This window comes from Schistocerca nitens, chromosome 4, assembly GCF_023898315.1.
Source record: "Schistocerca nitens isolate TAMUIC-IGC-003100 chromosome 4, iqSchNite1.1, whole genome shotgun sequence".
Lineage (NCBI taxonomy): Eukaryota > Metazoa > Arthropoda > Insecta > Orthoptera > Acrididae > Schistocerca > Schistocerca nitens.
This window is the reverse complement of record NC_064617.1, coordinates 552,377,868-552,391,280: the sequence shown is the minus strand read 5'-3', so window position 1 is coordinate 552,391,280 and position 13,413 is coordinate 552,377,868. Positions and strand designations below refer to the sequence as shown.

General features: G+C 41.5%; 1 protein-coding gene across 3 annotated transcripts in view; it reads right to left on the bottom strand.

Moving 5' to 3' along the window:
• LOC126253067 (para-nitrobenzyl esterase-like) overlaps positions 1 to 13,413 on the bottom strand; it is a 186,356-nt gene that overhangs the window by 131,854 nt on the left and 41,089 nt on the right. For all 3 annotated transcript variants that reach the window (XM_049954155.1, XM_049954154.1, XM_049954153.1), the window contains exon 5: positions 10,719 to 10,918. In XM_049954155.1, the coding sequence (XP_049810112.1) occupies positions 10,719 to 10,918 (200 nt within the window). The remainder of the gene's footprint in view (positions 1 to 10,718; positions 10,919 to 13,413) is intronic.

The window sequence follows — 13,413 nt, the reverse complement described above, 5'->3', positions numbered from 1 at the left end:
AATGGAGGGACGAATGGAGACGTGTCGTCTTCAGCGATGAGAGTCGCTTCTGCCTTGGTGCCAATGATGGTCGTATGCGTGTTTGGCGCCGTGCAGGTGAGCGCCACAATCAGGACTGCATACGACCGAGGCACACAGGGCCAACACCCGGCATCATGGTGTGGGGAGCGATCTCCTACACTGGCCGTACACCACTGGTCATCGACGAGGGGACACTGAATAGTGCACGGTACATCCAAACCGTCATCGAACCCATCGTTCTACCATTCCTAGACCGGCAAGGGAACTTGCTGTTCCAACAGGACAATGCACGTCCGCATGTATCCCGTGCCACCCAACGTGCTCTAGAAGGTGTAAGTCAACTACCCTGGCCAGCAAGATCTCCGGATCTGTCCCCCATTGAGCATGTTTGGGACTGGATGAAGCGTCGTCTCACGCGGTCTGCACGTCCAGCTCGATCGCTGGTCCAACTGAGGCGCCAGGTGGAAATGGCATGGCAAGCCGTTCCACAGGACTACATCCAGCATCTCTACGATCGTCTCCATGGGAGAATAGCAGCCTGCATTGCTGCGAAAGGTGGATATACACTGTACTAGTGCCGACATTGTGCATGCTCTGTTGCCTGTGTCTATGTGCCTGTGGTTCTGTCAGTGTGATCATGTGATGTATCTGACCCCAGGAATGTGTCAATAAAGTTTCCCCTTCCTGGGACAATGAATTCACGGTGTTCTTATTTCAATTTCCAGGAGTGTACATTGAGAGGCCAATGTCGAAACACCCAGACTCGTGAACAGAGGTCGACAAGAGGTTCGTGAACACACCACTTATTGCCCGAACCACCCGTTTCTGAGCCAAAAATATCCTTTTGCAGTGGGAAGAGTTACCCCAAAATATAATACCATACGTCATAAGCGAATGAAAATAAGTGAAGTAGACTAAGTTTCGTGTCGAACGATCACTCACTTCAGATACCGTTGGAATAATAAAAATGGCAGCATTAAGTCTGTGAACATGATCCTGAACGTGGGCTTTTCAAGATAGTTTACTACCTATCTGAACACCTAGAAATTTGAACTGTTCAGTTTCACAAATCACATGCCCATGTGAAATTAAAACGCCAGGTTTTGTTGAATTGTGTTTTAGAAACTGTAAAACTGAGTCCTACTGTGATTTCGCGTTAGTTTATTTTCTACATGTCACGAACATATTTCATGAACTGCACTGTTGGAAACCCAGCCAATTTTGCACACAACATCCTTTACTGCCAGTCTGGCGTCATCAGCCATCAGAAATATTTTAGGGTTTTCCATAATACTATAGTGCATATCATTTATATAAATAAGGAACATGGGTGGCACCAACACTGATCCCTGGGACACTCCCAACTTGACAGTACCCCACTCAGATACAACATTACAGCCATTTTCAAAACTGTGAATAATGACCTTTTGCTGTCTGTTGCTAAAGTAAGAGGTGAACCTATTATGAGCTACTCCCGTATTCTGCAATGGTCCAACTTCTGGAGCAATATTTTGTGATCAGCACGATCAAACGCCTTAGTTAATTCAAAAAATATGCCTAGTGTTTCAAACCTTTTGTTTAACCCATCCAGTATCCTCATAGAGAAAGGAGAATATAGCATTTTCAGTTGTTAAATGACTTCTAAAGCCGAACTGTACATTTGATAGCAGATTGTGTGATATAAAGTGATCAATTATCCTTACATACACAGCCTTTTCAATAACCTTAGCAAACACTGATGGCATAGAAATAGGTCTAAAACTGTCTTTATTATTCCTTTCTCCATTTTTATAAAGCGGCTTCACTACTGAGTACTTAAATCGTTCAGGAAACTGACCATTCCCAAAGGAAAAATTACAAATATGGCTGAATGCAGGACTAACATGTCCAGCACAATACTTCAATATTCTGCTGGGCACTCCAGCATAACCATGAGAATCCTTAGTCTTCAGTGACTTAATTTTTGACAATGTCGCCCGTATCTTTTTCATAGAGGAGTATTTCAGACATCAATCTCGGAAAGGCATTTGCCAAGAAAGTTATATGATTCCCTGTAGAAACTAAATTTTTATTTAATTCACCAGCAATACTCAGAAAGTGATTGCTAAATACTGCACATATATCCGATTTATCAGTAACAGTAATATTTTTTCTACGAACTGACTTTATGTCGCCGAGCTTGTGCTGCTTACCAGACACTTCCTTCAGAACTGACCATATTGTTTTAATTTTATCCTGTGAATTAACTATCCTATTTGCGTACCACATATTCTTTGCCTTCTTAATAACATTTTTAAGCACCTTACAGTACTGTTTGTAATGGCCTACTGTAGCTAGATTGTGGCTACTTCTAATGTTGTGATATAATTCCCGCTTTTTTTCTACACGATATCTTTATCCCACTAATCAGCAACCCAGGCTGCCTGCTATTGCTAGTACTCCGTTTAGAACGTGCTAATGGGAAGCAACTCTTAAAGAGCATGAGAAATGTGTTAAGGAAAGCACTACATTGGTCATCTATGTTATCGGCACTATAAACATACTGCCACTCTTGGTCTTTGTCGACATCTAAAAAAACTCTCTATTGCTTTTGGATTAACTTTCCTACATAGTTTGTAATTATATATGACATTTGTTTGAGTACAAAAGGCTTTTTGTGTTAAAATTTGTACATCATGGTCTGAAAGGCCCTTCACCCTTTTACTAACAGAATGCCCATGTAGTAATGAAGAATGTATAAAAATATTGTCTACGGCTGTGCTACTGTTCCTTTGCACCCTAGTTGGAAATAAATACAGTCTGCATCAGATCATATGATATTAGGAGATCTACCAACATTCATTTTTTTGCACAATCATATACAAAATTAATACTGAAGTCACCACATATAACTAATTTCTGGTACTTACTACCAAGTTAATCAAGAACCCTCTCTAATTGGAGCAGAAATGTTCTGAAGTCAAAGTTAGGGGACCTATAAACATCGAGCCTCCAGCATTATTTGGCTACAAGGATGGTTATATTATTGCAGCATTAATGGGCCTCTTGCATATTCTAGTTCTCAGGTGTCATGTCATCTAAACCTAACATTCTCCGGAAGATGGATCAGCAGAAGTGATAACGTTTCCTGGCCTTAACCCTTTCAATTTTTACCTTTAGTGATGGATGAAAGGCGAAGTCTGCAGAGAAAAGAAAAGGAATCACATGAGACGATTTGAAGGTTCCGGTAATGAATGTTGCTGTTCTCATACAAGAACGTCAGCACAACGTCAGAATAGGTACACGTGCTGTTGTCAAGAGAATTCGAAAGTTCACTGAAGCGGTAGGTGGCACTGTTTGCAAAAATCAGGGTTGCAGTTGATCCTCTGCCTTTGCTTAACACCTTCTGTGAATATTTGTTTGGATTATTTTGTATCAGCTGTGTCTCTGTAACCAATAAAAACTCCCGATGTCATATGCGGAATTTTGTATACGAAATACTCCATCATATTATCTAAGGAAACTGGGTAATTTTTTATTTCATACGTCCTTGTTGCATTGTGTAAAATTCAGCTATAGTGGTTAACGGCTTCGGACCGACACGCTCATTCTCCAATCACTCAAACTGCTATTAACCGTAATTATTCATACCATATGGTGCTACAGACGCTAACAGCTTCTGTACAGCAAAATGATCTCTGGGCGACAAATACCCTCATTGCTCCTAGCCTATGTGTCTGTTGCAACCGACTGATACAACCAACAACAAGCCTATAAGATTATCTCTTGATATCTCCTGAAACACTCGCCTAATCCTAAATAACAAGGACCTGTTTCTACACACATGGGGGTCGCATTATCTGTTAGGAAAAACAGGAACAAAGAACAGCTACAGAGCGATTAACATCTACTTACAACAGAGGAGGAGCATGGTGACAAAGGACATTTGAAAGACATAGAAATCAATTTTTCTTAACACTACATCAACAACATGCATGCTAAAAATGTCGCTTTATACATGAAGTGAGAGATCAACAATACAAGGGATGATGCACACGAGGTCTGCGGAAAAAAATTACATGAAGAACCTTCTCAAAATCATATAAAACAGCAAATTTCAGTGGCGAAACTGGATGAGAATAGTAAAGGACCGACCTTGACTTATTCTCTAATGACGTACCAAGAAGATATAAAATGAAACAAAAAAATCAGTTCTCACAACAAATATTCACAGTTTCAGAAAGTTCCGTAATTAATACGAGTGCCCCAAGACAAATACTTATCCAAAGCACAAGAACCATAACAAAAACAACCAACTTTGATATACGACACAACACAACATTCGCAGACCACTTTCACAACCACTCCTACATTCTAACATACATAAAAGCAGCATGAATGTTCTCAAAACAGTTAGTATCAGAAACGTAACTGGAAACCAAGAGAAATCTTCTGCACAGAAAAAGGTTCAACCAAAAAACGAACCTTGCCAATCAGGTCAAATTGACAAAAGAGCAAGCAGCTAACTGACAGTTTAGGACAAAAAACACTACCACTAACAGCACAATAAATTATGCATCAGCAGATCGTCAAGAGACATAAAATTCCTGTAACCACACAGTACCGCCTCTCCTTTTCCCTTAATATACGCAAGCGCGACAAATAAATAAGCACGTAGAACACAAGTAAATTTCAATCAAGTATTCCCGATCTGGTAATACTTCAAATCATTGTATATAAAAACATGCAATAAGTTACAGAAAATAGGATGTCTTTCTTTTTAGTAGTAGAACAGACATAATGTTTTGAATATAAGAGGAATATCTGAAAAATATCAGAACTGACTTAAAAAGTGGACCGCTGTGAAGGATTCAATAAATACATCATGGACAAAAACGTAAGGTTGCAAGTTTTACCAGAGTTTAGATTTATTTTTAATTCTTAAATATTAAGCTGCATTCATTATAAAAGTTGTAAAACTACTTAATAAACTAGAAAGAGAACTGATGAGAAGTTACTTCTAAAAAAATATGGACTTTTATATTACAAAATATTATTTTCTTATCAGACAGTGAAAAGTTTTGCTAGTGTTTCCCATGCAAATATCCTGTCTTATGTTCACGATTCTTCTGCCCCTCTATGGTGTTCTAAATTGATGTTCAAAATCGTTATTTACGTTACTTAATCTTTCATATTATATCACCACTACTGACTGCACGCATTTTATGTCTTGTTTCCAAATTAAGCGGGTTCCCAGGGTAAATGCTATCACCTAATCACAAACGCGTCAAGTGTTTATTCCTTTTTTGCTTAACAAATGTTCAAGATAAAAATTCTGAGAAACAGTAGCCTAACTTCTCCATGGCAAACGAGGAATTTTTGATGGGATAACCTATAATTTACGATTGAAATTAAGTTGTCATTACCTTTACTCACTTATGGTGGTGACAAATGGTATCTGCCCGACATGGAGACTGTAGACTAATACTCTAGGACAGAGGAACATTTTAAAGGCGTTATATCGGATAGTTATTATTGTGATTAACTTGTCATGGACATGCAGAATTTTTTGAAACGCGTCATGTTTGCTGTTGACTGTAGAAAATTAATTGTTTTACTTCACAATTGCAATTTCTGCCTTCCGGTCAGTATCAAGTGACACCTCAAGAGCTAAAAAATATACAAAACGTTAAGCACAGGCTGTATATACAGAGTCGCACGAATAAGCCATCAGACAGTAGTACGTTACAAAAATTATGAAAATAACATTACTTACATTTTACTTCAGCACATGTAGGACGTCAGATAATGCTGTGTAACAAGTTACATAAGGGTTCTTCACATAAGCTGTGTTACTGTTTCTGCCAGTACCTTATTTCGCAGGTGAGATTCATAATACGTGATTGTTTCGTTTTCTTTGTGCAATGTTGGTTCTGTCAGTTTCACTATTTTACCAAATCCATATGTCAGTGCAGAAATTTTCGCGTGTTTAAGGTTACATTCTTATACAAGTTGACGTTACAGGTTTTTTTCTTATCAGTTACTTTTTTTTAACCAGTGCGTACTGACCAAGACTTCTGAATGTGAAATTATTTGTTTGCTTATTTATTTTCTTATGAATGATACCGGCTTTCACACACAGATGATTCTTCTCTATTTCATGTAAGTGATGTGGCTTTAAGCTCAGTAGCACATTCAAGTGGTCAGTTCACATTCCCAGGTTTGTATTTACGATAACACACGAATTAGTAAAGGCTACTTACATACAACATATTTGTGCGACTCTGTACATACGTCTTGTGCTTCTTTTTCATAATTCTATTAGCTGTCCACCATGGATGGGCTGCAATTGCATTGGAAATTTCATCTGTTTCTTATTATGAAGAGTGAGTACTCGTAAAAAACTAGTGGCCAAACCCTTACTGGCTCTTTTATACAAAAAAGAAGTGTCGACAGTCTTCGCCCGCAATTCATGTTTCCGTCATTTAAATTGAACTAAGAAAATCAGTTATGGTATATAATGATGCGACTCAGCGAAGCATCGCCAAACATAGCTATTTCGGTTGCTTACTATAGTGTTGTGTTTTGTCTAATAAAATGGAGGGAGGGGCACACGCTGTTTAAATCTATGAGTCATCAGTTTAGATTTCATTCATTTGTAAAGAAATGTTGTAATTGTGATTCGTGTGATTCGTGATTTCCTGTCAAAAAGGTCACAGTTCGTAGTAATAGACGGAAAGTCATCGAGTAAAAAAGAAATAATATCCGACGTTCCCCAAGGAAATGTCATAAGCTCTCTCTTGTTCCTGATCTATATTAACGACATAGGAGACAATCCAAGTAGCCGCCTTACATTGTTCGCAGATGATGCTGTCATTTACCGTCTTGTAAAGTCATCAGATTACCAAAAATAATTGCAACATGGTTTAGATAAGATATCTGTATGGTGCGAAAAGTGGCAATGGACCCTGAATAAGAAAAAGTACTAAAAGAAATCCGCTAAATTTCGATTACGCGATAAGTCACACAAATCTGAAGGCTGTAAATTCGAGTAAATACTTAGGAATTACAATTACGAATACCCTAAATTGGAACTGGAACGATCACATAGATAATGTTGTGGGTAGAGCCAACCAAAGACCGCGACTCAATGGCAGATCACTTAGAAGGGGCAACAGGTCTACTAAAGATACTGTTTACACCACGCTTGTCCGTCCTATTCTGGAGTATTGCTGTACGGTGTCTGATCCGCATCAGACGGGATTGACGGATGACATCGAAAAAGTGCAAAGAAGGGCAGTTCCTTTTGTGTTATCGCGAAGTAGACATGATACGTGAATCGGAGTGGCAATCATTAAAACAAAGGTGTTTTTCGTTGCGACGGGTTCTTCTCATGATTTCAATCACCAGTTTTCTCCTCCGATTACGAAAACATTCTGATGGCACCCATCTACATAGGGAGAAATGATCATGAAGATAAAATAAGAGAAATCAGGGCTCGCACGAAAACATTTAAGTGCTCGTTTTTCCCGCTTGTCGTTCGAGAGTGGTACGGTAGAGAGACAGCATGGAGGTGGATCATCGTATGCTCTGCCAGGCACTTTATTGTGAACAGCAGAGTAACCAATTAGATGTAGATGTAGATGTTGTTGTGGTGGTTTTCAGTCTAAAGACTGGTTTGATATAGGCTTTAATGCAAACGCGATGATTTCGTCCGACAACATTCCGACAATCGTAAGACAAACAGCAAAGACAACAGTAGAAACGTCCGACATCTTCCTCGCGAAAGAAATCCTGAGCTGTTCACCAAGTTCCGGTAAGGTCGTGATAACCTCCGCGTCAACTGCAGGGACCCTTTGCTCTTCGAGTTTCTCGAGCGTGGAACCAAAATCAAAGTGCAGCTCTTTGAAGAAACTTCTGAGAGACTGTATCACGGCATCAAGTCAAAACGCCCAGGAATGCCGTCGGGCGAATGATTCTTGTTGTAGGATAACTCCCGCCCCCGACTACCAATCGATGGATGGCTCACTTCTAAGTTGTCGATGGGAAACACTGCAACATTCTCCGTACAACCCGGATCTTTCATTGTGTTCACATCTTCACCGACCTGAAGAAAGATGCGCGTGGACGTCGGTTTCAATCGGACGAGGAAGTCAAGAGTGGTTACGGTAGTGAAGTCGTCAGCGGCCGATCGCGTTCTACGCAACGCCAATTAATCGTTTCGTCTTCCAGTAGGATAAATGTCTTCGTAGGTGGTAATTACTTTTGAATAGCATCATTCAGTGGCCCTGCTGTGGCGGGTTTTCGGTTTTCATTTGATTCCCGTCATATGATAACACATGCAGCACCGTGGAGTGACAATACACGCGCTTTACAAGATCAACGAGTGGATATACACCACTTTAGTTGTACGCGAACGGCAGCAGACGAAATCAGCTAGCCGCAGTTTAGAGGATTCTTTGCAGGATGTAGTTTTCACTCTCTTTCAAAACTTTCTGCCAGTTTAAAACTCAGTACCGCGTGAAGAAGGGGGGCAGGGGGGGGGGGGACGAACCGACATCCTTTCGTAGAAGAGAAGTACTGACAGAAGTGAACTACGATGGGAGTTAGTGGTTCGTGCCTGCATAGCTAAGTTGGCACGATTTTTACCCGTGAAAGCCGAGGTTCTGCGTTCGTGGCACAGTCTGGTACACACTTTTAATCCGCCAATAAGTTTCATATAAACGCACTTTCCATTGGTGAGTGAAAGATTCACTCTGGTGGTAATCCCTTAGACTGTATCTATGGCCAGTACCTTGCCTTCCATGAGTGATAGTCCCTCAAAGGAGGCATTAGAGCTCCTGGGAAATATGGAAAGCAGAACCAGAGAGGTGCTGGTAGATCTGAATTTCTAAGGGGGTGTCGTGAGACGTACTTTGCTAGCTCAGATGGTAAGAGTTGTTCTTTAAACGCAATGTTCGGTTTCGTGGATCGGAAATGCACACACACTCTTCGAACATTTGATGCTGTGACGTTTGTTCACTGATTGTCTTCTCAAATATTTTAGTGCAGTTTTTTTTGTATTAGAAGTACGTTTTAATCAACTTTAAAAAGTTGCAAATTACTATTGAAATTTTTTAAAAAGCTATTATTCTGTTTTTTAAATAAAATATACAAAGTAAACAATCTTATAAAGTATACGTTATGTTCTTTAGAGGGATTTTTTAAACAGTTTACAGTTTTTTAAGCTAAAAACTAAATGATCTTGATTTGCATACTCGCCTCTATTATCGACCTAATATATGATACCACTGAACTAGGCGTACATGACTAGGATACGCATCCGAACAATCCCCACGATCTCTCGGACGGATGGATCACGATGTCTCCTGGACACTTCCCGTCTGTAGTGAAATCTACTCCGTGATCCTTCGTCATCGTTATCAGGATTGAAGGGAGTGATGTGCGCTACTTGTTTAGCGTCCCTTATTCAGTTCATTTAAAAATGTTGATTTTCTATTTCTTATCGGTATGATAAAAATACTTTTAAATTTTCAATAAGGATTTTCTACAATGCCCTCTTAATGAAAATTAAAAACAATTCGTTACATGAAATTAAGCGAGATCTTCCAGAAATTGGCACTAGAAACAAGATTCTACAGTACAAATGTGCATTCAAAACTTTATTCGAGAAGCATAACTTTGAAGCTGAAGCAAGTGTTACATGTGAGAGAACACAGACAGATGAACGTAAGAAGAATCACAGTAAGAAGCTGAAGTGGTTTTGGGTCAAACAGAAACATCTGCAAAATAAGATCGGAAAGAAAACACGAAGAAGTAAAATGCAAGCAAGAAAATGAAGTAATAAATTTCATAATAATATTCAGTCATTAGTTGCGTACTCAGGAAGTTTATTTAGTTTTACCCGTTTCGATAGATTAATTTGATCTCCAGAACCTTAATATTGATTTATCAGACGGCAATATCTGCTTCAGAGAACACAGTGCCATGACATGCAAAAAATGTACATATTGTAAATGATAATTGTAAACACATCATTGCTAACAGTTCTTCACAATGTACATAAATGTGATTCATTTACTGGAAATTATCATTGCTGTCCATAATTATCACATAAAATAAGTAAACTATACGAAATATCATGGCAATATACTTCTGTGAAGACGACGTGACATCACTTAAATCAATACTAATCCTTTGAATATGACAGATTAATGAATTTGTTGAATTCGGTAAAACGAAATAAATTTCCTAACTGATTAATTGACGAGAAAATTTTATTCTGAAATATATACCTCAGTTGTCGATAAAATAGCAGCAATCAGTACCCCGAGCGAGGTGACGCAGTGGTTAGCAGGCTGGGCTCGCAGCCAGGAGGATGACGACTCTAATTAGAGTCGCACTATCCTGATTTTGGTTTCCAGTGAATTCCGTAAATCGGTCCAGGTAGATGCCGGGATGGTTGCTTTAAAACAATCTGAGATTGTGCTCCACCTCTACTGACCTCGATGTAGACGGGACATTAAACCCTAATCTTTCTTCTTTCATTCTAGGTACGATTAAAATCATGAACTAGTAAACTTAGAAGAAATGAGAAATCACACACATAACTGTCCAGGAATCAAGGTTCTTTTTATTTCATTATTTGCACCTAGTACTTGGCTTGAAATGGGAATAGGTCTTCAGCGTGCGTATAACAGATTGTGGCAAACACGTACCTCGTCCGTTGTGAGAAGTGCGTCGTCCACCAGTAAGTCTGAGGCGTTGACAGAGCGCAGGTAATCCACGAGCTCCTGGGAGTCCTCCGTCTCCAGCCCCAGCGCGGCGCCCAGCCTGAAGGCGTGGTAGCGGGCGTCCCTCGTCCCAGAGATCGAGGCCACCAGAGTGCCGCTCTCGTCGATGACCCTCGAGAAGAGGCCTACAGCGGGAGAGAAAATATCACACTCGAGGGCACATTTCTCCTCGTGCACTGCCTGCTCTTACAGCATAGGGTATAATTATATGTGGAATCGACATCCTGTCGTTGAGGTCTCGCTATAGTGAGAACTCAGAAGGCTATGGTACCATTTCTGCTGATATTAATATTCTGCCAGTCATCTAAAACTGTTAAGTGAGACGATTAAAAACGTAACTCAGCTCTCCCACACTCCTGGAAATTGAAATAAGAACACCGTGAAATCATTGTCCCAGGAAGAGGAAACTTTATTGACACATTCCTGGGGTCAGATACATCACATGATCACACTGACAGAACCACAGGCACATAGACACAGGCAACAGAGCATGCACAATGTCGGCACTAGTACAGTGTATATCCACCTTTCGCGGCAATGCAGGCTGCTATTCTCCCATGGAGACGATCGTAGAGATGCTGGATGTAGTCCTGTGGAACGGCTTGCCATGCCATTTCCACCTGGCGCCTCAGTTGGACCAGCGTTCGTGCTGGACGTGCAGACCGCGTGAGACGACGCTTCATCCAGTCCCAAACATGCTCAATGGGGGACAGATCCGGAGATCTTGCTGGCCAGGGTAGTTGACTTACACCTTCTAGAGCACGTTGGGTGGCACGGGATACATGCGGACGTGCATTGTCCTGTTGGAACAGCAAGTTCCCTTGCCGGTCTAGGAATGGTAGAACGATGGGTTCGATGACGGTTTGGATGTACCGTGCACTATTCAGTGTCCCCCCGACGATCACCAGTGGTGTACGGCCAGTGTAGGAGATCGCTCCCCACACCATGATGCCGGGTGTTGGCCCTGTGTGCCTCGGTCGTATGCAGTCCTGATTGTGGCGCTCACCTGCACGGCGCCAAACACGCATACGACCATCATTGGCACCAAGGCAGAAGTGACTCTCATCGCTGAAGACGACACGTCTCCATTCGTCCCTCCATTCACGCCTGTCGCGACACCACTGGAAGCGGGCTGCACGATGTTGGGGCGTGAGCGGAAGACGGCCTAACGGTGTGCGGGACCGTAGCCCAGCTTCATGGAGACGGTTGCGAATGGTCCTCGCCGATACCCCAGGAGCAACAGTGTCCCTAATTTGCTGGGAAGTGGCGGTGCGGTCCCCTACGGCACTGCGTACGATCCTACGGTCTTGGCGTGCATCCGTGCGTCGCTGCGGTCCGGTCCCAGGTCGACGGGCACGTGCACCTTCCGCCGACCACTGGCGACAACATCGATGTACTGTGGAGACCTCACGCCCCACGTGTTGAGCAATTCGGCGGTACGTCCACCCGGCCTCCCGCATGCCCACTATACGCCCTAGCTCAAAGTCCGTCAACTGCACATACGGCTCACGTCCACGCTGTCGCGGCATGCTACCAGTGTTAAAGACGGCGATGGAGCTCCGTATGCCACGGCAAACTGGCTGACACTGACGGCGGCGGTGCACAAATGCTGCGCAGCTAGCGCCATTCGACGGCCAACACCGCGGTTCCTGGTGTGTCCGCTGTGCCGTGCGTGTGATCATTGCTTGTACAGCCCTCTCGCAGTGTCCGGAGCAAGTATGGTGGGTCTGACACACCGGTGTCAATGTGTTCTTTTTTCCATTTCCAGGAGTGTAGATACAAAACAATACTGATCAGTATGCCAGCTCACTGGACGCAGAAGACAGCAAATTTTGCACCAAACGGCAGATTGGTTTAATGAATTTCTGTTGCTGTTTTATTCAGTTACACTGTGTCTGTCTTCCTAACGTTTTAGTAAAATAAGAAATCTTCAAACGGACTGGCATGGTTTGTTACTGAAGTAAAATACACGGAGAGAATCTGAAGGAAGACTTATGGAAAGAGATTAGAAATAAAGCACGAAACTAGGATTTAGGTTAAAATTACTTTTTTAATCGTTTTCTATTGGCTGTCAAGAAACTGCGTCCCTATTCCCTTAAATTTACACAAAGAAACTTGTTTCAACACCTATTTCTATAATTCACCCTTTCAAGTTCTGGAATCAAGCAGTATTCTAGATTTCCAATTATAGTTTCAGACAGGAAATATTTGTCGAAGAGCGTAGCAGTGCTGTCAACTATTGTGTGGCAGTTAATGCACGTACTGGAAGCAGTTTGTCATGGAAAGCCCGTGCTCCGCAACGTCGGAACGGCAGTTCTCTTGTCCTTCGCTCAACTGGTAGCATATTCACAAATTGTCTCTCAGTTCGTTATACACACTCTTCCAGACAATTAGGATGCAAACTGCTCTTTACACGAGAAGCATTTCGTAGAAGGACACATATGGATTGCGGAACCTAAAAATTTAAAACAACCACAGATAAGCACTACTGTTCAGTTGTTGGAAAGAGTTAACGAGTCTTTTTATCTCAGTACGCAAGTGTTTTTACAGAACATTGTAAGTTGTTGATGCGCAGTCATGTATCACTCACAATGATTGTCGTTTGCGCGCATTCAATTTA